At 34.8% G+C, this 25,829-nt stretch overlaps 1 protein-coding gene and 1 long non-coding RNA gene across 2 annotated transcripts in view; one reads left to right on the top strand and one right to left on the bottom strand.

Moving 5' to 3' along the window:
- Positions 1-11,122: 11,122 nt before the first annotated feature.
- Positions 11,123-15,717, bottom strand: LOC121411998 (homeobox protein Hox-A2-like). Its single transcript, XM_041604911.1, has 3 exons — positions 15,672-15,717; positions 12,274-12,789; positions 11,123-11,656 (listed from the first exon to the last, which is right to left on the bottom strand). The coding sequence occupies exons 1-3, from the start codon at positions 15,715-15,717 to the stop codon at positions 11,160-11,162; spliced, it is 1,059 nt and encodes a 352-aa protein (XP_041460845.1). The 3' UTR covers positions 11,123-11,159.
- A 6,047-nt stretch (positions 15,718-21,764) lies between these two features.
- The window catches only part of LOC121410699, a 28,205-nt gene continuing 24,140 nt past the window's right edge, over positions 21,765-25,829 (top strand). The window contains exon 1 of the long non-coding RNA XR_005969365.1: positions 21,765-21,895. This is a non-coding gene — a long non-coding RNA (uncharacterized LOC121410699). The remainder of the gene's footprint in view (positions 21,896-25,829) is intronic.

Raw genomic sequence — 25,829 nt, 5'->3', positions numbered from 1 at the left:
GCCTCCGAGACGATATTCAATAACGCATCATAAGTACTTTAACAAAGCCTGTGTATTTAATACTAAGAAATAACTCATAATCTTTAAATGTAAAAAAAAACAGAGAATAAAATGAAATTCACAGCCGCAGTAAATTTCAACTTAAATTTTAATCGGATGTAATGCTGGAGCGAGTGATAAATAGGATATGAAATTATTACACATTATGATCAATTGAAGAACGTAAATTAATTTATCAAGTATTAATGATAAGAAAGACGAATGTAATTTGACGTGTGATTACTATTGCTGATCCCATAAAATAATACTTTAAAGTAACTAAATCCATTATTCATACAAGTTTAAATTCCAAATAAATATTGTGTAGGATTATTCCGAGGTTAATGTGAAATATTTTATTTTACACCAAATTAAGAGTTGTTCTAGAAGGATATGTGATATATCGTATAAATATGGAAAATTAATTAATTAATTTGGAGCATGTACAATAAGAGCGAACAACAAAGATGTCCTTAAACAGAATCGGAAAAAATGAATTTCGGAGATAGATTCCAAGAAGCAAGGATAAAACAATGCAAAGAAGAAACATGATGACAATACGTAATGAGATAAAGAGAGCATGTGCAAGCGATAATGAGACATATATCACCATGGGAATAGGGCATTCTCCAGAGATAGACTGGACCTAGGTCCCTGGTGTACACCAGTCTGGTAATACCCTCGCTATAGGCGTGAAATTTCTGGCCTCGGGTAAAGCCAGATAATGGCACACTTCTTTCTCTCTCATATTTTTTTTTCGTCAAGCAGGAGAAGAAAAAGGAACTGAAAGGAGATGAAAATAGAAAGATGAAATTAAAGAACGGAAAAACGTAGAATCTGGTGGGATAGAGAGAAGGAATATATGTAGATAGAGAAAGAGAGAGGGAAGGAGGAAGATGGGGCAGAATAGGTCCATGGGTGGCAGAGGGGAGAGGGAATTGGGTGGAATACTTAGAAGAGCTCAACAGCAAGCGACTGATACCGATTAATCTAAAAGGTGATGAGACACATATACCTTACACGTTATATGTAGAAAAGTGGTTGTTCTTGCTCTTTTTAAGCGTAACATTTATTAGGATATCTTGTGCTGATTCTGTGTTTATTCCAATTTTGATAAAAAACAGAAACCAAATTAGCTTTTGATAGAGAGGGACAAACGGAGAAGCAGAGAAGACGGAGAGAAAGAAAAGGATTATATAGATGGGGGGATACTGCCGGGAATTGAATGATTGAACTATAAAAAATGAAAAGAAAAGAAAAAGAGGTTGAAATAAAGAAAGAAAGTCGAGAAAATTTATACTTTCTTTCCATTTTCAAAAGCAGACGACCAGTTAATTGCCTGACGACGAAACTTACTCGTGCGTATCGGAGTGCGAGAGGCATGTGTGGCATCAAATCGAAGCCAGGCCTGCCCCGGAGGGGATACCACTTCAGCCGTCCAGATTGTATCCTATGTTCATGAAGTCCAACTGAACTCGACTTTCTATTTGCTCCAAAGTGTACACATCCTAATACGTACAATCAAGGCTCACAAAACTTCCGAGTCTCTAGAAAGTTTTATTCATTATGTTTGTGTTTAAGATGATAACGAAATGAATGGATCTTTGAAATCATTCTGAAGTTTGATGATCAATTGGTACACTTAGTTTGTCTTCTAAAGTGAAACATAATGTCCCAAACTTTATTCCTCTTCTTACAAGTACGTTGATATCAGGCAGGGACTATTTTGCTTGACATGATAATCATATTATCACCCCAAATAAGTGCCCTTCTCAGTTAAAACAGTCCACAAGGAGATTGGAGATGTGCATTCGCCGCTAATTTACAGTTAACAGTAGCGTTATATTCAAATTCTTGAAAGTCAAATTTCAAATAAAACGTTTAAAAACGAAATTGAAAAATACATTTTTTCTTTAAAGCAGAATCTATACAATTGAAATTGAATACGAATACTAAAATAGATACAAGATTAAGTATGAAATTGTAAAAATGATAATTCATTTATCGATAACACAATTTTGCAATTGTTATACAGATGTGAAAATTCTTGTCATTTAAAAGTAAAAAAAAGCGCTTGAAACGAACATTTTAGGAAGATAAAGTAGTTTGCAACACTTATAAATTATTGTTGACTCAAATAAACATTTTACTCAAATAAATTTTCGAATCATTAATGAAAACATTTTAACGTAACAAAAAAAATCCCATATGAGGATGGGATGCTTATCTCTTTCAAAAATATGATAATGATCTTATATTCTTCAAAGAACTTGAATATGTCATTCTATAATAATTATTTACGTGGGATGGTAAAGAATTTTGGAGCGAATTTTGATTATCTACAATTTAGCCATGTTATGTTAAATAGTAAAGAAGAACTTTTTACAATCCCATTTGGGATTTTTTTATTTCACCACTTGAAAAATGATAAAAGACCCCATTATCGAATCTCCCTAAAATAAATATTGAAAGGAGAAGAAAACATAAAGAAAGGATGGTAAAAGTTAGAAAAAATAAATTTCGTGATATTCTATTGTCAAATATTTTCCCTAGAATTTTAAGCTTTGTTTTTTTTTACAGCATATATAGTTTCGGTCTTGTAAAAAATCAAAAGGGGATAATCACGTTTGTTGCCCCTCTTAAATCCTGGATATGGCCATGGAACACGAGGAAATATATCATTTAAAATATAAATGATTGCACTAACCCAAAATAAAAAAAAATGTAGATAAATGTCAAGCCAAGAGTTTATGTTCTCATTTCTCCTTTTCCCGAATCTTTCTGTAATCCGCTTGGTACAGTATTTATGTGGATCTATTCCTGTTGTATACTGTAAAAACCTTGAAAAGAAAAGGAGAAAACCCAACGACATAAGTTCATGAATTGATCATTCACCGAAACATCATTATACTTAGACAGCGACATTAGAAAAATTGTATGAATTATGAATTCCTGTTAAGATATCACGTTATCGACAAAATCGAATGGCTTAATTTGAAATGAAGTGAAGTATTATACCGATCATAATACAGTGTTGTCATTCGTGAGCATATTCTCAAGACCATAATCCTAAAATCATTTTCTTAATCAATCTATAGGATTAGTAACTCTAAACAATTATGAGAACTAAACTCGAAATCTTGAGAAGTGGTTAAATTTTTTTGAACCATGCATACCTAAACGCTGAACAAAGTCAAACAATGTCGAAACATTGTATAAATGTTGGCGTTGTTTGCCCGTAATTTATAGTGTTTCACAGCGGTCAAAATAGCCTGGAATGTTTGAATGAAGAGCGGCAGATGCGAACAAATTATGAAGAAGTATAGAGAGGATTGGCGAACGTGTAGGCTGTGTAATTGGAACGGCAGCACTCTCATGAAATCCAACAGGTTTGAAAATGGATGAGAATTAAAGAGGGTACTTTCATGACTCGACACAGTCAGCCTTTCTTTATTCCAAAAAGGTGCTGTCCCCTTGTGACCCATTATGACCCCGCCCTCTGTTACCCTCCCCGTTTCTCCCCCTGCACGTACGGATTGGAATTTGGGTAGTCTCGTGGGCATAGCGCCCTCGCCAATGCTTGGCGTTTGTAAATCCGGTATATGGATAGCCTGACAACCCGGTCTTGACTCCTCACAGCTGCTATGCAAGGTTAGATTTAGACAAGGTAGACATCGGTGAAAGTAAAATAGAACAAAAGTGGGTGAACCTGTGCAGTGGGGGTATTATCATCTTAAAAAAATCAGCCATTATGGCTTGGAACGATGCCCATTCTATTTCATCTATACGGTATTGGTTATTACTTACAAAAATGAAATTAAAAAGAAAGCTCTGCACATAAATAATTAACCTTACAAACTTAACAAATTATGTAAAAGCCTACGTTGAAAGTCAAGGTTGATCAATCGACACAAATTAGTGCATACCTTCAAAAGTACAACAAACTTTTTTTTTCTACTATCCAAATTGTTCTTCTATTTACTAATTTGAATCATTTCAACAAAGTAAACTGAATTATGCTTTTATCTTTTGAGACGGTTATGCCCTGTATAATTATAATGTCAATTATCCTAATGTCAATTGACTATGTCAAGTGACTTGAAATTAAGTTTTCTAGATTAGAAATGTACCTTTTGAAAATCTAAAATAAATAAAGATCCAATCAAAATATTTTTTAATCATGCCGATGGTATGAGGATTCACTTTGAATCGAAATGCAATTTCATGACTAATTGGTTGTATAGCACTGCGGAAAACTTCAAAATGCTTTGTTTTAGTTTTGTAGTCAAAAGCATTAACGTGAAAACAAATCGATACATTTCGTTAAACTTGTTGCGCGATTATCCACTGCAATTTAATAGCGTTAAGCTAAGGGTTTACGTTTTTCATCCTTAAATTTGGCCTTTGTAATGTAAATAATCGTAATCATCAGAAGCGGATCTAGAGGGGGGGGGGGGTTGCAACCCCCCCCCAAAAAAAAAAAAAAAAATCCGGGGACCATTTTTTAAAATCTTATCTTTTTTTAACATGTAATTTTATTTTATTCTATTTCTATGTATTTATTTCATTTATAATCATTATTATCATTATTATTATAAGTTATTTTTTTGGGGAGGGGGGGGGGGGGTTGGGCGAACAAATGTCACAGAGTCCCTTGCCCCCCCCATCAGCTTTTTTGAGGACACGGTATCAGCTTATCAGTGACAAGCTGTTCATAATAAAAGTATTAGGCTAACAGTGCTTATTCCAAGGTCCCCAATTCTTTGTATCTGTGTTGTTAACTGGCCTTACATTGCAGGAAAATGCAACTTAATTTTACAAATTTTCATGGGGGTTAATTTGGCAACGACCTCTATACCAAAAATAGTGGTGTTTTAGATGCAAGAAAACGCCATTTTCACACACAGATTTTCAAAAATTTTCCCTACTGTGGGAGGGGGTCACCCCCCCTCCCACACCCTCCCCCCTCCCACACCCTCCCCCCTCGCTCGCTCCGCTCGCTTGGACTCGGTCGCTATGCTCCTTCGCATACCACCCAAAAAAACCCTTTATAAAAAGCTGGATCCGCCCCTGATCATTCTGACCGTTTCCCCGTAAAATCCCTTTTTTAATTTCTATTTTTACTGTTTCAAACAAACAAAATTAATGAACCATAGCAGAACTAGGATGGGACTGTCATGTTTTGAAAAAGAAAATAAATGATAAAGGAAATGTGAATTACTATGAATTGACAAAACGTCAATGAATCAGGTCATTTCCTTAACTTTAGGCGGCAGTAAAAATATAAAAAATCAATAAAATAAAGAATGCACTTTCATTTCCAAATTCATAATATGAATACACTTTATTATTTTTTTTCGTCTGGAAATACAATTTAAATCGATAATCAATTATACCGAGATAAGAAAATCGGCATTTCTTAGGCCTAACAAATAGTACATTTTCACAAAAAACAGGGGCTGAAATAAATAATTCAAATCATGTGAAAAGATGTTTGTAATTTCTTCTCAGTTTTTCTGAACATGATGAAGGAGGAACCTTTAAGATAGCATTACAACATAAACGACGTAAATTGAAAACGACGAGGTACTTTCTTTAACCCGGTCTTGACTCTTAGTTCATTGGTCGTTTCTTCTTTTCTTCATTCGTTCCTTTCTTCTTTCTGAAGCACGTATATAGACATGAAGACTATTATTGTTATATAAACCATGTTTATTATCATGATTATAATGATTATTAATATTTCAAAAATTAAGCTCATTTAAACTGTTTATTGAAATCAATCTACTTATTGAAATCAATTGCCTTTATTGGAGATGACAGTGTTTTGATAGTCTGACTGCTTTATGTTTTTCCCTTCGAAGTGAGCATATTTCACCTGGTGTTTTCTCCTTTCATGGCAGAATTAAAACACCTTACCTTTTTAGTATTTCATTTAATATATTGTTTTCACTCCCGCCGCTTTTTTGACCAAAGGCGATAAAAAGTGATTAATATGCTCCCATCGTGCTATGAAAAATTGATAAGGTGATAATAGAGGAAGAGAGAAAAGCCCTAGCAGTTATACATCGGGAAGAGGAGAGTTTGCAGTGGGGAAAACTCCATCGGGAAAGCAGCGTTGCATGGCCTGTACTCTGGCGCCGCAGAAACAGCTGATAAAGTCATTAAGAGGCCGATGTGAATTAGCGCGGGCCGAGGAGAGCATATCGCATTCCGAACCGTCAAGTTCAGCCCGAGTTTTGATGTGCAAAGAGAGATAGTCATTTCAGGGGAGAGGAATTTTTGGCGTGATGTGTTTTCAGTAAGCCCCCTTTCCGAGTCGTAACATGCTTCTGAATGTTTGTAATTGTATCGCGGCAAAGAAAATAAAGAAAAGTTGAAAATGACTTCAGAATTCATACATTTTTGTTTAGTTTAAAGAAAGATAGGTTTTTATAAAATAAGCGTTAAAAAAGCCTGTAAGTTTTTAAATCCATAATGTATTTCATGTTCATGTTTGAAAATAGATTGTTTAGTGAATATGTGTACTTTCTATTTCATTCCACATTTAGCATCGCGTCTTATATTTCATAAATACTATGATATGCATGATCTGTATATTACTGTCAGTGAAATTTATAAATTTCTTTCGTTTTTCTGGCGACCGTCATTTCATCTTTTAATATATATCCATCTTAGAGCAAAGGTTCTAATATTCTTTTTCCTTTTTCTGCAACACCGCTTAAATTTTCATTTCTAATACTTTGTTCTTTTGTTCATCCCTTTGTTATTGTTATTATTGTTTGTTATGATGTATGATGTAATGGTTAGGAAACTTTATTGCCAAACATATACTCTCCTTAATAGTACCTCAAATTCATCATTTAATATTCCAGTTTCTCTCTTTATTGCAATCTTAACAAAGTTGTTAATCTTTTATAGTTTGGTTTTATGATTGTTGCATGAGTTCTACTTCCTCATACATCATTCAAAATAGTGGCCTTATTTTTCCGTCTCTGAATCGGATTGCAAATCTGCTTTCTCTCTTTTGCTGTTAGCGGACTCACCGCGGGCTCCCCAAAGCAATAAAGCATACCGATTCTGTTGGGCATTTCGTTCCTGTAGGGATCCCCTTTCCGTTATTAAATCAATGCAATATTAATTACCCGACATGTGTTATATTCTTTCGATGCTTCAGGGATGTATACTGTAATGATCTTTGGCTACTTGGAATAGAATGCCCACGCAGAGGAAATGAAAAAAATAGGTGGGGCCAAATCGAAATGACCGCGAAAGTGGGAAAAATAAGGGAACAGACACGAGAGTAAAGAAGAGGATATTTTCTATACTATATCTATCGAAATATAAGTGCAGTTTATAGTTTGTATAGGTCTGGAAGATAAAGTAAATTAACAACGAAACATAAACACACTCACACTCACACCCACACACAAAGAAAACACGTGTAGGAGTGCGCGTCTGTGAAGGAGTGGGTGCGTGTGTATGTGTGAAAGGGTGTGGGGGTGGGTGGATGTGCATAAGTGGGGTGCCATGTCAAAATGATCTTAGGAGCCAAACATGCATCGAAGCCCAGAGTCGATTACCGTAACTACATTTTGTTCCCTAGGGCGAGCCATTTTGTCTATTTTGCCTCTTTTTATCTCAAATCAGTATGCAAAATAACGTCATGAAGGCATTATTGGTCGCAACCTGTTCACGTGTTTAAAAAATCATTTAGTAGTAAGATTGCATGTGTGTGTGTGTATGAGAGAGATATATATATATATATAGAGGGAAAAATGAAATAAAGAGATACACATACAAAGAGAAAGAGAGAAGGAGAAAGAGGGAGATATGATTACATAGATGAAGTGACAGGGAATTACAATGAGTTGTTACAGGATCAGTACTGTTATCGATAAATTAATAAACATTCCAAATATTAATTTATGGGTGTTTTTTTTTTTCAAAGCAATAGAAAGAAATACATCACAAATGTGACATTGATTACTATGAAATATTTTGACCTTTATATATTCTCAATGATAATGATTACAATAACAATTATACATTGTTTAATATAGTGCTTTTTGATAACAGGGATTTTGAAGTGAAATACCACAAAAGTATTACAACGTATAAACATGAAAAAAATAACTTGAATTAAAAAAGAGGTAATAGATGTATCGAGAACAAGTGAATCCCGGCTAGAAAAACAATTAATACTCAACACAAAAGGAATGTTTCCAATATACAATACTCTGTACCCAACGTTTGACATCAGTCAACCAATGCAACTTTCAAGTTATATTCTTTGAACCACTTTGGGTAAGGTTTAATACAAAATATACAAAGTTGTTTTACTAAACGTTGGTAAAATGACGTAGGTGACTATAAAAGAATAAAATACTCAACACAATAAAGTTTATAAAACTATGTTGAATCTATAAATATTTTCCTTTTGCATTTACAATGATTAGCAATACAATGGCGGTGTACCAATGGACTTGCAGACTAGACGTTTTACATCAAAATAACAACTTATAATTTTAACATCCTATCCAAAGGGTATATATATATCACTTAAATATATCTCAAGCGTTTTGTTAGGTAAAGGCAGTATGATAGAATATCATACAATGCAAGGTGTAAGGCTCACATGTTTACACAAAAGTTTACATAAATATGCATTCACATTTGCATTGGTTTTGCATTCTCCTAATAATAATATAGAAATGAAAATGTATGAGTCAATATCAATGACTAAGTATAAATATTTCATTATGATATCTAAAGCTTGCGAATACATTCAGCAAAAGATCAATAAAAATAATTATAAAACAGTAAAATACAGAGTAGTTGGCATCAAAATAATGTTTATGTGAATAATGTCACACATCAGAGTCAGTATACGACTTGACGTCAGCGTAAGATGATAAACAAATTAAAAGATCGCGACGGGTTGAAAATGAGGACGCGGGATCAACACGCATTTCTCATTAACATATCTCTGTTCATTAGCATAACTTTTCCTGACAGAACATTGATGACTTTACAGGGTTAGCCAAACATGGATGAAAATTCTTGCAATTTAAATTTTAACAGCCGTAGTCCAGGTTATTGACACAAACTTAAAGTCGTAAACCACGTGATTGCGTACCAGTGTACCGCGTACAATTATGCTGTGCAAAATAAATGTCTAGTCTTTAAATTTGTTGAATAAAACACAAAGGCCAGAATTCTTAACTCCGGTTTAACTTAAGCCAAAAATGGGCAAAATTCCATTCGCTTTGTACTCTTCCGGTACTTGTGGTGTTCTTGTCAGAGCATTAATGATAAATTAAACTATTTTCTTATCATTTCCAAACAGCAGCGGTAAAGTGAGCACTAAAAGTGTTGTCGAATCAAATCTTTCATTTTTGAGATTTCTAAAACAATCGGCCATCCATTGTTAAACTACGACTTTAGACCAGAGTTTAAATTAAATCTAAGCTCAGAATATGAGCCACACTCTTAAAAAGGTTGACCAAAAATGCCAAATTTTTAACCATCACTGGGCAACATATTTTCCTCACAACTTTTGTTTAAATCTGTCCAAATTGGGTAATAAACACTAGAAATTGGGTAAAAATTTGTTCAATTGGATAATAATTGCCCAGAATATGTATTTTGTTACCAACATACATTACCCAACACAGTGGACAATCCGGGACACAGGGCCCCTTGTCAAAATTGTCACTGTTACTTGTCAAAATTGACACTGTGTCTTATGTTTTCTCTACACCTGCTTTTTGGAGTGAGAACTTATTCTTATTATGTTTCGAATCATTCAAAATTATATAGGTCAATTTACATCTTGAATTTTTGCTCTGTGATTCCCATATTTCCTAAGTATAGTCTTACTGAATAATAATAAAAGTTGATATCCATGCAATAACGATTTCCAATGAAATTATTAAAAAGAAAGTTTGATGTATGTTTGTGGGCGTGTGCGGGTTTGTTGAGCGTTGGAGGAGGTGTGTGTGTGTGGGGGGGGGAGCGAGTTACGGGCCCTGGCAATAGTGCGTGTGTGTGTATGCTGTGTGGCTAAAGCTGACTCTTGGGCCTCTATCCCGTCCAAAAAAATATGACATGCAAAACTACAAAACAGTCTTTCGGAGGAGGAGGGGGGGGGGGGTTCTCTGCCCCCTGTCCCCTCAGGTAAGGTATAGTGGGATGTGGAATCTGTTTGCAAAGGGTGAGTGGAGATGTGTGTATTAATCTTTTGCCTGTGTGCGAGAAAGATAAAAGTGGTGTTTTCTCTCAGCTAGTGCCCCTCTAGCTCTACACTTAAAAAACTCCCCTGTTTAAACTCATCTATTTTTGACACATTTCTTGACAACCTATTATAATCACATATACTTGTATCTAATAACATAAATTTCAATGTTGCTACATTTTTATTAATTGATTTTGAAACACGATCAAAATTTCAAGAATTATAAAGATAGAATTAAAGATTAGAATTACATTCACCAAAGCTCAAGCGAAATTATACGTATGTCAATGTAGTTGACAGGTGCGGTTAGAAACCACGTGCATAGTTGATACAAAATTCGAAAGCTCCAAACCCATTCAGCAAACTATGGTGACTTTGTTAAAGAGGAGTTGAGGTATCAACGAGTCATACCCTTATCTTTACAATAACCTTGAATAAATTTACCATACAATAGTTTTTCTCGATGCTTCTAAATCTGAGAGAAGAAAAAAGATAATGACAGACATATCAAAACGTGTTTATCTTGCGCATGAAATGTCCAAACTATGTATGCATACATAGAAATAGGGATATTATAAATGTACATGTAGTTACCCCCCCCCAAAAAAAAAAAATCCTTGAGCCTTGAGGATTCATGTGTGATACTTATCTTGACTTTTATGCAAATGTTTTCCTGTTCTGTATTCTTATTGGATATGCCTTCAGATGGGGGCTGACTACCATCAATTCTATAAATTTAACGCCACAATGACTAAAATATTCTTTAAAAATCGTGTTACCATCTTTAAATGAAAACATCATTACTTTCTTCAAGTAACCAACACAATAAGGAAATCATATACAATCAATTGGATTTTCTGATTATCATTTATGTATGCACAATTTAGCCTGACTTACTGCATCCATTTTGTTCGTTGATGAGCGAGCCACATAATACATCACATTTCCTCATAATATCACAATACCATTGGTGTTTCTCCCCTTCAATTGATTCGCTGTCACTACGCCCGACATAGTGTGGCGTAGATACATTCAACTTCTCTCCAAATGGATCACTCGTTACAGAACCACTTCCTTTATCATCACCAAGGTTGTTCTTGATTGGTGGATCACTACCAACTCTTTGTTCATTGTCCAATCTGGGAGTCGCTGAGGCCGAGGAGGTTTTACCAACCCCGCGTGACTTGCATTCTAGTCTTCGCTGCTTCATGCGTCGGTTTTGGAACCATATCTTTACTTGGCGTTCAGAAAGTTCAAGATACGCAGCGATTTGGATGCGACGAGGACGACATAGATAATGGTTGATACGAAACTCCTGCTCGAGTTCAAGAAGCTGTGTTGTCGTGAAGGCTGTCCGGATTCTGCGACCAGAAGATGGGCCTAATGTGAAAAAAATAAAAGAATTAACACACGTAATTTGTTACTATCATTCATATCAGATTAGGGCCAGTTGCGTTAAAAGTCGCATCAAAGGTTATTTTGGACTTGCCTGTGAATTTTTAATGCGTTCGATTTTCACCCTTTCTGTACCGGAGCCCTGTTATTTCACTCCATAGTCACAAAGTCAACTCTAACATCATTAAAAGAACAATTAGGAAAGCGTACATTGAACAATACGATATTCAGTTGATTCGTTTTTGGGAGATGACATTAAAAAGCAAATTCATATTTTCAACATCCTCACCATAAATTTCTTCTTTATAATGATATTCATTATAAATAAGAAATTTATGGTGAAGATGTTGAAAATATGTCTTGTTCGTTATATTGACTGTAATTCGTGAGAAATTCAGTTGTTCCTTGATATAGACGTGCGGAAAATTATGATTTCCTTGGCAGTTGTATAGGGCAAATTGATTCATCATACTAAATATATTAGATTGAATAAATCTTTTTAGATTAACGAGTTAAATCAACAGTAAGAAGAGAGTCTGATTTCTTACAAGATCTTTTCCTAATACATGTATTAGGTTGTCAGAGTGTCTGGGAACACCAACCTGTTTCTTGGTGTTGATCCACACCAGTGACATCCATCTGTACGGGAGGGGTATCATTGACCCAGGGGTACTCAGGAAGCCTGACAGATGGAATGGTAACCTGGGGACCACTCCTTACCATCTTAAGCACATGTCCATCCCGCTGTGCACCTTCAGCATACGCACAGGACGTCGAGCACGGTGAAACCTCGGATCCCACGAATGACGACGATGAAGCGGTAGGAGACGAGGAAGGCGATAACGATGGCTGTGATGTTGATGATGTGTTATGACAAGGTGAAGTTGAAGTTGTTGTTGTTTTTGCTCCTGTGATAGAAGAAGAGGTTGCCACTTGGGGAGGTACATCGCACGGAAAGGCAGACCAAGCGGTGAACATTGGCTCGCAGGTTAGCGGAAAGGTGACGGGGGTGCGTTGGCGGGGAAACATTTGATGGATTAGGGCAGCCCACCTGTCTTGAAAGACTCTGGCTAGAATGTCCCACGCGAGGGGGCTACCACTTGCCCCAAAGGAACTTCCTCAATAAAATCCAGCTCGAATGGACGCTGAGTTTAAAGCAAGGTGTGTCACATACACCTTGAAAATTGGAAGTAAGAGCTAACACGTCTCCTTATTAAAAATCATACAGTCATAAGAATCACGAGAATATTTGTATAATATAATAAACAACGCTAACACACCAGCGGAAAATTTCGAGGCTAATGAAATTTCGGTCATATTAAGAGTAGCTTTTATATGAAATTTCCTGGGATGTAATCACCTTACTTTCAGGTTGATGTCGTAAAATGCTTTATTTACTACTTCATTTTGTTCAGATTTATCAACCTTGCCTCCCTGTTTTGTATTCCCAAATTGGACATGAAATACTGAAAATCGGACATTCGATATGATATCCTGACATAAGAACGAAAAGGCGACAAAAATTCGGAAAAACACCATGATGTGGAGAGAGGGAAAGAGATAGAGATGGGGAATGTGATAGGGAGTGGGAGAGAGAGGAAGAGAGGGGAAGAAAGGGAGATGGAGATGGATTATTAGAATGAAGGAGGATACAAATTAGGAGCAGTATGGACAAACACGTTCAACAGAGCAGGGAATGCGAATAAGAATTTGAGTTTGGTGTGTGTGGGTGTGTGTTAGGGTGTATGTGTGGAAGAAATAGAGAGGGAGAGAGAGTGAGAGATGCGAGTGTGATTGTATGCGTGTGATAGAGAGATGAGACAGAGGGGAGTGAGTTCGATAGATAAAGACAAAATCAAGATAATCAATTATATTGAAAAAAAACATGATGAGTTGATGAGGTGTCGAGATTGGAAGGAAAGACAGAAAGTAAAATTCACATTCAAATGACGAGTAAGTGAATTAAAGTGATAAAAGGGTGAAATGGAGAGGGGTGAACGAAGAGAGAAAGAGAGGGAAAGAGAGAGAGGGGGAGAGATAGACAGAGGGGATACGGAAGGAAGAGTGTTTCGATCTCTGTTAGATGGCGACTCTTTGCTGAATACTCTTTGTGAAGAGGGATTGATCTGGTGTAATTTGCCGTCATATTGGTAGCGAGGTGTGAACGACCAGCGGGACAGGGGGCTATCAGATAGCCTATAGCTTACACCCACTACTATCACTGCTTGTCCGTTTTTCCTTCGTCTAGTATGCTTTATGTACGCTTCTTTTCCTCTCCACCTCTCCCCATTTTATTTTGTTATTTTCCCCCTCTTTTCCCTTTCTGCTTGATTTTAATTCCCGAAAGTCGAGGGGATGATTGAGTGAGGGATTCATGCAGATATATGGTTAGTCTGTGAACGCTTCAACTGGTTAATTTTAAACAAATGCAATATACCACAACTATAGTACAACACAATAGTGTTGATTCTCAACTATCATAAATTTAAGAATAAAACAGGAACAGATTATAAATTAAAAAATAGTCACCCTGAAAAGTTCAGCAAATAAGAAGAAAAGAAAATATATAGGAAATTATGGTGTAAACTCTAAAATATTATTTTATTACACTTCTGAATTAAATGAAATCCAACGATGCAAAGTGTTAAAGAGAAAACAGAAAATTATACCAACCACAATGATAATCATGTAAAAGAACATGCAAATAAAAAAATACAACACCAATAATAGGCTCAATATGTGTAGTTAAAGAAGTGGCGAATCATTCTTATTTTTGATATTTTTTTTATTATTCTTGATTTTTTTCTACCAAATATATTTGGCGATCTTGCGTTTTAGCAATTTTGGTTTTTGTAGCTTTAACAATTGAAATATATAGAAATATTGATGATATAGTGTGATATATGCATTAAAATGAAGTTCATTTAACCTGGGAGCCACCTTCGATGTTGATGTGCATAAAATCAATACCCCTACTTCATTCTGATTTGCTAATGGCCAAGGATACTACAGTATACTCATTCCATATAATCGTTTATATGGCTCGTTTAGAGATCGAAGCAATCGGGCAACACAATCATTAAAAAAAATAACTACACCAGTAATAATCAAAATCGTACAATATTACTTTCGTATAAACAGAGGTTTAAAAAAATATCATATACATCGTTGATATGGTTATGTTACATCATAAGTTCAAACGAAAATTATCCAAATGAATATATTCACGTTTATTCAATGATTGAATGACATCACATTAAGTTCCGCCCTATATGTTTAGAATGTTATGGTACCGAATCTTATCTAATGGTTGGAAAACTAAACAAAGGAGTTAGTCTAATTATCGCAGTATAACTTTGACTATTCCTAATTAATAAGAAATTCGATACCATAGGGTTTAAATATAAACTCGACCCACTTAAGCCAAATGTCAAGCGGACCGTAAATTCGATCCATCTTCAAGCTAGCCATGATATCGATCAAGAGTAATGATGAAATACTCTTCGAAGGACAACAATTCATCAAGGACGTGTCAACATGGCTCTTTCTTCATTAAAACAATGGAGAAAGTAAACTAGTGAATCTTGGAAAGCGCGAATAGAGAGGGAAGCACTATAGCTGAGTATATTGAGTAATCCCTCATGAACTGCCAGCCAGTGTCAGTGTTTGGTTGATTCACCTGGTCTCCACTCCAAAGAACAAGATCAAGAAATATTCCCGCCAAAAATGGCAAACCATTATTTGTCGAGTCAATGTTGGTAAGATCATGTCGTCAGTTAAAGTCCAGTATAGCAGCAGCCATGCATGCAGCGCTTGCTCTCCGTGCGTGCATGCCACTCTCTCAATTACTCATCGACAGATCTATAGTTCATAGAATGAATAAGCGTACAAAAACAACTCTAAAACCTAGGAATAGCGAATAAAAACTCCTTTTTGGATGAGTAGCAAGTAAGGATATGGTTATAGTAGATGATACACAGCGTGCATTACATTTACATACCATCTTGTAAATTCCTCATGACCGCCAATACTTCATCTACGTACATTTCGTAAGAATATAGCTCAGGATTTAAAGGAAATAGCCAGTTTAAGAAATGGTGGTTGAAACATTTATTGACTCTTGACTGATAAGTCGATTTAAAAGCAAATCTTTTAATGCAAAGATACAGCTTTTGGAGTCAGATATTGATGGTGCGAAGTTTAGGAGAGTGAAATCTTCAATTTTTCTTGTCATGAATATGTCCTTATATACTCTATCTAGTGAAGTAAGAAAATGTGAATGGCAAGAAGCAAATAGCCAAAGGGTAAAATTCACAAATAAGTACTTTAGCAAACACAGCATTCCTTTTGAAATGGAACTGTTAATTTGGAGATTTTATTTTGTATTGAAATGGTAAAGAAATAACATGCTAATTCATTAGTGTAAAGATTCCATACTTCATAAAATTAGGTAATATACCTACTGATGATAACCGAAAGTAACCAAAAGATTATATATTTTTATGCAACTGGGATTTATGAAAATTAATTCCTTTGTAATAAACTAAAGCTATATCAAACGATTCTAAATACTCAAGTTGATTTCATGTTGGTGCAACTCAAATTATTGTAAAAAAATACTGATTTACTGGGTACTTTCAAACGTAGGTGGCAGCAGATTAACTTTCGGACGCTTGGCATGCTTTAATAACAATATCAGATAATTTGTAACCACGTCCAAGGTGACTTTGGATATCTATCATTGCTCCGGCTTCAGCTAGCAAGCATGTACAATTTTGAAGAGTGAATAATCATACATCTATTTATAATATCTTAAAGGTGTTTCTCCCTCATCTTACTCCATTTAGTGACTTTTTCCCCTTGAGAAGTTTAAATCATATCACTTACATGATGAAAAATAAAGAATAGCCATTAAAAAATAATGAAGATTAAGAGAGTAACAATCTGGCAATTGTCATTTTGGACTAAAGCTGTGATTGAATTATAGGCCTACTTACGTAATAATCCACTCTAAACATTCGAATGTTAAAAGGTTGGAGGAGTGACAACATTTTCTAAATGTTGCATTTACCACTTTAACTGGTTATACCCAACACTTAAAATGTTAGATTCAGCTTTATACAAGGTTGGATGTATTTTGGAAAAGGTTGTCACTCCTCCAACCTTTCAAATGTTGATTTAACATTCGAATTTTTAGTGTATAATTCACACTAAATTCTTTACTTCTTACGTATTTGATCATTAGTTTGTAAGCATATTTTTACCTTATCCATTTTGACCTTTATTTATGCTTTCTTATATCACATTGACCCCCTAGCTATGTGATTAATTTTCTTTCATTTTCTAATAAATTTGTATGCAAATTTATTTATATAGACCTGCTAACTATTAACTTACTTAAATACTTATTTAGATACTAATTTAATTTGAATATTCATAAATGTTACCCACTCAATTAGTTAATACTTACTAACTTGGGAATTCTTATTTACTTTAGCTCTTTTTCATCAAGTCGTATACTTCCGTATCAAATTCTTATTTATTACTTACTTAATATAATTCGAATTTACTTAGGCCTTCTCACTTAGTTACTTGCCTATTTTTTGCCATGTATTCATTGCTCAGCATGTCGTCAACATGAAGTCTACTAATACGTGACGGCATGTACGATAGAATACATATTCTCTTTCCGTTCGATATGTATTTCAAAGCCTGCATGTCTAGAGTCCTGATTAATGACGAAAAATATACTTGTTATTTTACCATGTCACTTCATTAATAGTGTGTTGAACAGTTATATAATTTCTATTTGTTGATTATTCTTAGCTCTCTTGATAAATATGTTAATAAACAATCAATGAATTAATTAATTAATCAATTGAAGACAAAATGCATATTCCTCTATAACCAATCAGATAACACCTTATTGCTAGTCTGGTGATGACGCAAGGCGATCATATGTATGAAATTGTAATTATATCGACGAGTCGCAGTATGAACTTTTACCTTTGACCTATGATATTGGTCTCCATCCCTTGTCTAATGTTATGTCGCAGGCAGTAGCCATGCCGAGACAACGATACAAACATCTGTTCTTTTCAGCTAAGTCTTTAGATACTTACCAATACTAGTGGTAAGTACATTATAGTCATACATAATCATAAATGGCTAGTGTGACGTCTCTCTCTGTGTGCTCCTCTGCAAGAATTCATTCACTTTTCAGTTCATGCAAAATAAATATTATAAATAAATTTATAAACCTATCATTTTTTTTACTTTGTTTGTATTTTGTATTTACTTAACCTAGTTGTTTAAGATTGCGACAAGAAGAAAAAGATATTTTTTAAACTAAGCCAATTATTCTCTGATAGTACATTCGACCATGACGATGTATACATGTATATGGAAATTCGGAAGGTTTATTTTCCTCCCATAGTGCAACGCAGAGGGAGCTATTTCAAAATAACAACTGGAACATTCTCATCAAGCTCATTCTCTCTCAAATTCGAGTTGATCGTCTTAATGACGTTAAAACGACATAAAGTAAAGACAATGCATGCGCTTCACAAGGGAAAGTAATCAAATGTGTGTGCGTGAGGGTGTGAGCGTATGTGTGTGTAAGTGGGTAGGAGTGTGTGTGTGTGTGGGGGGGGGGGTTACGTCTAATAATACACAAAGTCGATATGTTCGTATCATGTTAATCATACCAAAGACGGTAACGATCACAAGGTCAAGGACTCGTGCAATCTTCGTCAACACCAACATTCATCAATATCTGTTGAATTTACCCAGACACAGATGACGTAAACAACATCATTGAACGCATAAAAAGGTGAAAATTATGTCATGCATATGAGGGTTTGTAGTGTCAATAAGAACACAAATAGTCCACGGCATCTACATAATATTAGGATAATACTGAACTTGATGAATCAAAGGACAATGTCCAAGGAAGTTTATAAAAAATGAAAATGAATATAACAGAGAAGATGGTTGGTCGACAACAACAATAGCAAATAAGAAACAATAATTATTAACAACAACAACAACAACCGTCCTGATCAATTTTGGGTTTAAATTGGAGAACAGTATATGAACAACAGCGACGGGATTTTTTAAGAGGATACAAAATGAAAAGAATATTACAAAGATGAGTGCTGATATAGTGTAGGGGGTGGGGAGCTTAGTCCCTGCTTAAGATTCTAGATGGTGGACAATTAGGAATTGTATTATATCATTTAGTAATTTGTTTGAATACGGAAACATATTTGAAAACAAATGGGAGGCATTTTCAAGAGGAGAAAAAACTCGATATATATATGAGTGTAAAGAAACATACGTTAAAAAAAGTAATGGAGCCTTACAATGTATATTTTCTCTTATTATTTATTCTATGAGGGGGGGGGGGGGGTAGAGGACAAGGGAGAGGGGGCTGGAAGGTTTGAGCAGCAAACTATTTCGACTGCGACGGTATTTCGTCAACCATGTTGGTTCATGAATTGCAAATTTACATCTCGAAACCCAGTTATCCCTTGTGACTCTGGCTTGGCATGCCCGATACCTCTGTCATCACAAACAAATTTTCACAGATGCCCCTTTGCTCCCCTTTCAAAGTCTATTCAATATCGACCAAGTTCACCTAGTCTGTATTTTGTTTTTTTCTCTATCTTCCGATAGACCTTGCAACATAAAATGTTGGTTGTGTATACGTTCCTGCATCTTAGGTTATTGTCAATTCACGAATTATTTAAATATATTTTAAAAAATCATGATCTAAAAAAGGTGAGTATTATTAACCTGCATGATAACTAAGTTCGAGCAAAATAATCAGAAAAATGAAATAAAACATGACAATTTAAAAACGTTTGGCAGCGATTATATGTCTGTTTTCAAGATATGAAATGGTTCTTATATACACGTAGAACATATTCATATCATGAAATATGCCTGACATGGATCTTTGATCTGTACTAACTAATTAGATTCTAACTGAATTCTCGAAAGCCAGTACAAGATGTGGGAGGTGTAAAGAGCCACAAGAAATTGCATGAACGGGCCAAAATCCCATATTTATTTTCATAATTCCAAGAATTTTTATTAGTATTGGATTAAGATTGTAAAAAAAATATAAATTCCAATTACTCAGATAGATGAAAATTAGTTTTTTGATACAATGATTAAATAAAAATGAATAATAAGAAAAAAATATGAAATTCTATTCAGGGTGTCAATTATATCTACAAAGTAACATGCTTTCAATAGCATCCAGGTCTTAGCAACTCTGTTATAAATTTGATTTTAAATAAATTTTCGTCAAGATTTGGTTAAGCCATGACCCGTTAAAAGTATCTTATACTTGTTATTAAGGCAATTATATTTATGTCCTACAGTAAACGTACACGCCTGTCCTATTCCTGCATACTATTAATATGACTATAAGTATTGTTTCATTTTGGTAAATCTATGACTAATTTGAAAGTTTGAAACCATTGTCAAATTTAACGAAAAATGATACCATTAAACACATGTGTGAACGAGTCGATCGAATGCCTAATTTTCATGGGTAAGATTACAACCATCTCCAATGTTAAGATTTTGGCATTCGAACATAGTTACTCCTTTCCCCGTCCTTCTTGGTATGAAACCAGTTGTCACGTATGTAATTCGATACAAAAAGCAACCTTCGTATACATTTAGGTGATATAAGAAAAATAAATCAAGCTATATAAAGGTAGTGTTTGTAGGGGCATTATTCAGAGAAAATAGTGCGAAGATCACCAAGAGAGGGCGAAATTTGCTTTGTCGGTCAAATTCAGAATTTCGCGAAGATCGTATCAAGAAAAATCAACGTACGTAACGGTCACTGCATTTCTATAAGATTAAGGTAGTATATTACTAGTCCACATTCAAAATGTTCAGTTATTACAGAATCGTTATCACGGTTTTAGAAGGCTTTGATTATTAATCATAACCATCCTGTATTACTCGGGATTATGCCACAATCTTATCGTAATGATACATTTCAAATGTAATTGCGGTAGAAAATTTTGCTTATTTGAATGGAAAACATGTAATGTAGATAAAACATGAATGATGTGACATAAATGAATTGATCTTTACTATTTCACTACACCTTGCACGGCATTTGTTTAGATCATCAACAAACAACAACAGGTTATTTAATCCCTTATAACCTCCTTTCTACAGGTCTATAGTGGATATGTTTGTATATTATGATCCCCGTGGGGTCGATATACTTGGCTACAGCATTGCATGTCGTCCATCAAGTACCGTTTCATTCACAAATGGACCGGAAAATATGTGGACGATATCAATGTAGGGTGAGGTCTTAATTCGGGTCACAAACCAATTGGCAATCATCGTACATCCCGTCATCACAGTGATTGTAACGTGATATTATATGATTGTAGTACATTATTATGTTCATATTGCTGCTGTGATGGATTAGGATAGGAATAACAACTTCATAGCAAGAAATAAACGAAAAAAAAGCAGAAAAAACATCACTAAAAAGGATTACAAAATAAAATCAAGACGACCACTATAATAACATAGCGCAGTGCATGCGCAGGATGCGGATTTATCATGATTGAGATGTATTGCGATATGTATTTTAGCTAAAAATGTATTCGCAATATAACATAATTATTTACAGTATAAAGGATTAAGAAACTCACCAAAATAAAAAAGAATAAATTAAAGGATTGGGTGAGTTATTGGGGGGGGGGGGGGCTGTATCTTCCTTATTTTTTTCTGTCTTCTTTTGTATTTATCATTTTGATATTGTTTATAAGATATGGCCAAAGTTAGAAATTTCAAGCCTTGTTAATTGTACAATGTTGTGAATAGCAGGTTAAAGCCCTATATAAAATTTCATTCCATAATGAAAGAATAGTCAATCATTTAACTGCTTGAAAGAGCATATATGCTTATATAAAAATTTGCCCAGTGAACTTACGGAGGGGTATCAAAGAAGATAAATGAAATAAAATAGTATTTTTCTGCCACCACTGGTCCTCATTCGACTACTTATCTTTTGTTTAACCTCTCTCACCTTCTACCATTCAGCTGAGACCAAGAGAATTTCTCGTTCGAGACGTCTTGAACTGCTTAAGCCCTGCTTAAGTCTCCGTTAAGTCCCTCCTGTCACCGAATCAGCTGCAGCTCTCGACGTGAAAATAAGATCAAGAAAAGACAGCAGGGGTAAGACCACGAACCCCCCAGTGCTTTGATCAGGGGCTCCCGGGGGTAAGCTAGGGATAAAGATAGGGTCACATGGGCCAGGGAGGTAAACCACGGAAGGGGGGGGGGGTGGGTGGAGAGTCAAGTGTTTAAGTTTATTTTGAAAATTCCCTCGTCCCCCATAATTATTCTTTTCAGATTAAAGGAATTCCCATACATCTTAGTAAAGATAGACAACTCGTATACCCTTAAGTTGATAGAGCTAAGTTTTTTTAAACACACATTTTAAACAAATGAATTTCATATTTGTAATTACCAGAATAATTATTATGAATGACAAGAGAAAGATTGGTATGACAGAAGGAGTGGAAGAGAGAGAGGAAGAAAGACTTACAGACACTCAGACAGACAGACAGACAGACAGACAGAGACAGGGTGTCTGTGTGTAGAGACAAAATAGGGCACAACATTTTAATGAAGATGTTGTATAGATAATAATATTAATATCATCAATCAAATATTACAATACAACTGTGCCCAATTAACACACAAATACTCTTACTTTTTGTTCACCAGAGCGAGAAAATGTTGCTTAATAGGAATCACAACACTTCGGCCATTTCATCCCCTTTCCCCCATTTCTGACCAGTGTTCCTCAAAACTAGAATAATATTACAAGTCTATAATCAACTCTGTTATCGGTTCTGCAGTTTAAAAGCAGTACCTGAACAAATTAGTGAAATAAACACGTAGTCCAGCAATCATAGTTGTGAAGTGACAACCGAACTGCGGTAGCAGAACACGTCCTTGTGCGTTGTAATAATTAATACGTCACTCACGGCGCCAAAAGCCCTAGTCTAAAACTTCAGTCCAATGTTTGTCAACCATTTTCATGATAACTAAATGCAACTGAAGAGTGTGATCACAGTGTGTTCTCATAATAGACCATGTGAAAATTTTATTCACACTTTTAAATGGTCGCATTAGACAGTGTGAAAGGAATTTCTCACTGTGGTTACCGTCGATAATGTGGATGTTCACAGTGTGTTGGCATCTATGTAAATACGTGATTCACACAGTTGAAATGCTAAAAAGTTAGCAGTGTGAAGGTGATTTAAATTTGTTTTCCACACTGTTAACACACTTTTGGACACTTTTTCCTTTGCAGTAGGGTAGACTTTGTAAATATATGATTATATTTAGAAAACTCAACAGTTTTGCTCATTTTCATCAAATAAAAAGTAGAATGAACGTTCTGATAATCCATGAATTGTATAATAACCATCCACCAACCATTCGGCTCAACGAGAGTGAAGGTAGCCAAAAATTAGATAAAAATGAATAAAATAGATATTCACTAATGAATATTGAACAATTATAAGTGAAACTACTCTATGTTAAGTTCTTAAGTATTACCTCATGTGTCCCGTATAATTCTCCCAACGATAAAATCAAAATCAATAATTAAGTGTCAAAATCTTGCCATTGCTCAAATGAACGGAACAAGAATCTCACGTTGTGAAATAAGAGTTTTTCTACTATATAGGCAAGATCCATACGACATGATATCATTTTGCCCTTAATATACAAAATGATAATTGGAAATAACGTAAAGGAAACAAAAGAAGTAATGATTTAATAATCACATAAAATAGGTCCATGTGAGGTTAGTCTTTCCATGGTCGACGACAACTAATGAATATAAATCTTCATGTATATTACACATCCATATCTTAATTTTGAACATGAATGAAACCACATGCATAAATAATCATTCTAATACTGCATCTTAATATAATTTTATCAAACGAGGGGAACAGTAGAATAATAATCATGTTGCATAAAATATAAGTAGAGCCATGTTATCTTTGCAGCTGTTTCTAATAATGCGTCATTAGCGAAACTATGATATGAATGAGTAGGGTTTTATCATAGTGTAATAAAGATTCAAGTAATTTCACACACTTTCATACATTTCGTGTTTTTCTACTTATGATGATGATATCATGAAGTTTTTAATTACATCTTGCTGTGAAAGACCTTTTAATTGACTGTTAATTAATACTTTACGGGTTAGTGATCGTTTGATTAATCCATTAAGACACGAATTCAGTAATTGATTGGCTAGAAACATGGTTTGCATGTGACATATGCCTCGATAAAGTATCGTGCTCCTAAAACAAAGCATTGCTCCCAGATAAAACAGTATCAAGCACCTTAAATTGTGTTTAGTACAGCGTTTTAGTGTATAATGCGTTCATTATACGCAGGCATACGGTAGAATCATTTAGAAGGCAGTCGTGCAGACTCGATGTGTGAGTTTTTGCAGGTGCCATTTCAGTGGAAAAGCGTTTGACTTGATATTGCTCTACACTAGTTGGTCACGGCTTGACGAGAACAAGTGGGGATTTCACATTGCCTTCTTGCAAACAAAGAACTCATCATATTTGAGAGAGAAAACGACAATTTTTTTCTCCCCATTCTCCATTTTTCTTTAAGGTTATGTGGACATTTTTGTATTTTCTTCTCTCGGTAAAATGCATTTAGTTTTGTATGTCGGATTTTTTTGTTAGGTTGAAATAGAATGAATATAAACACTGAAGTAAAACAATCCCAATTAGCAAAAGTAAATATTGGAATTCATCCAGTGCTGTATTGCTTTTTCTATCCACCTACATTATTTTGTAAGATCTTTGTTTTCAATCACAAGATTAAGAACATCAGCGATAATAGACATCGGTAATTATCGGTACACAACATCCAAAAGGAATCGTTTAGGACTTTGTAACCTTAACTTATAGTTGATATAAAGAAAGTTGAATCCTTTGACTTTGAAAAAAGAAAAATAAAATTTGCACTTGTACATTCCCATTATGATGAAAATAAAAATATAGGTACATTTACCCAGGGTAGCCACTTCAGTTTCGAAAACTGTATGATGTACATGCTTGCAATAAAGAAACGTTGCAAGAGAGTATAAACTAATTTTGTTTCACAATTCTTTCTTCATGTATCTACAATTAAAAAACACAATGATGATTTTTGTTTTCCTATTGATTTATGAATTTGAAAATTTGAGAATAGTGCATGGGAACCAATTTTTTAAACAGACATGATTTCTTTTGTATAACGTTTTTATTTACCACGGAGGGCATATAATAATTATATGTTTAATGAAGACTGCTGAAACCGTCATGCATTTAATTCCTGCGTTGACTTAATTGCCTTAATACCTCGGCTGTTATCTCTTCGGTCTAAGTTTGCTATAGCAGATGGGGTCAACGTGAGATGGTGAAGAAGATGATGATGATGAAGAAGAAGATGAAGACACGTTACTATCTTGTGACACGCTTGGCATACCAATAAAGGGCAAGATGATGGTGCGGAGGATGACCTTCAAATGAGAAGATGAGAAAAACTGCTTGCTCGAGGAGGACTCACCACCGTCATGTCTGTAACAATGCACTCCGACATACCAACATGTCGGATATGTGTTGTTGTTTTTTCTCACAGTATCCCACTTTCCTCACTTTTCACGGTATGCGCCATGGGTTTAACGTGTATATAATTTAGATTTTTAAAGATACTTGTTTCATCTAAATAAAGTGTGTCTTTACAAGAAAATAAGTCAAAATAGAGATCGAGTGAAAGAGAGAGAGAGAGAGAGAGAGGGGGGGGGGGGGGAGTTAGAGAATGAAACATTCATCATATTTGAGTGTAATGTAAACAGATAATCGAATAAACTACAACTGATCCGTCATCATAATGAATTCAAGACATGTAATGTCTTTAATTATTACTCACTATAAGCCACTCGACCAAATAGACCTATGTAACTCCATAATAAAATCAATCAATCAATCAATCTATCAATCAATCAATCAATCAATCAATCAATCAATCAATCAATCAATCGATCAATGAATCGCTCATGCACTCACTTACTTACATAATG

This window comes from Lytechinus variegatus, chromosome 3, assembly GCF_018143015.1.
Source record: "Lytechinus variegatus isolate NC3 chromosome 3, Lvar_3.0, whole genome shotgun sequence".
Lineage (NCBI taxonomy): Eukaryota > Metazoa > Echinodermata > Echinoidea > Temnopleuroida > Toxopneustidae > Lytechinus > Lytechinus variegatus.
Note: the sequence above shows the minus strand (reverse complement) of the source record. Positions and strands in the feature narration are given on the sequence as shown.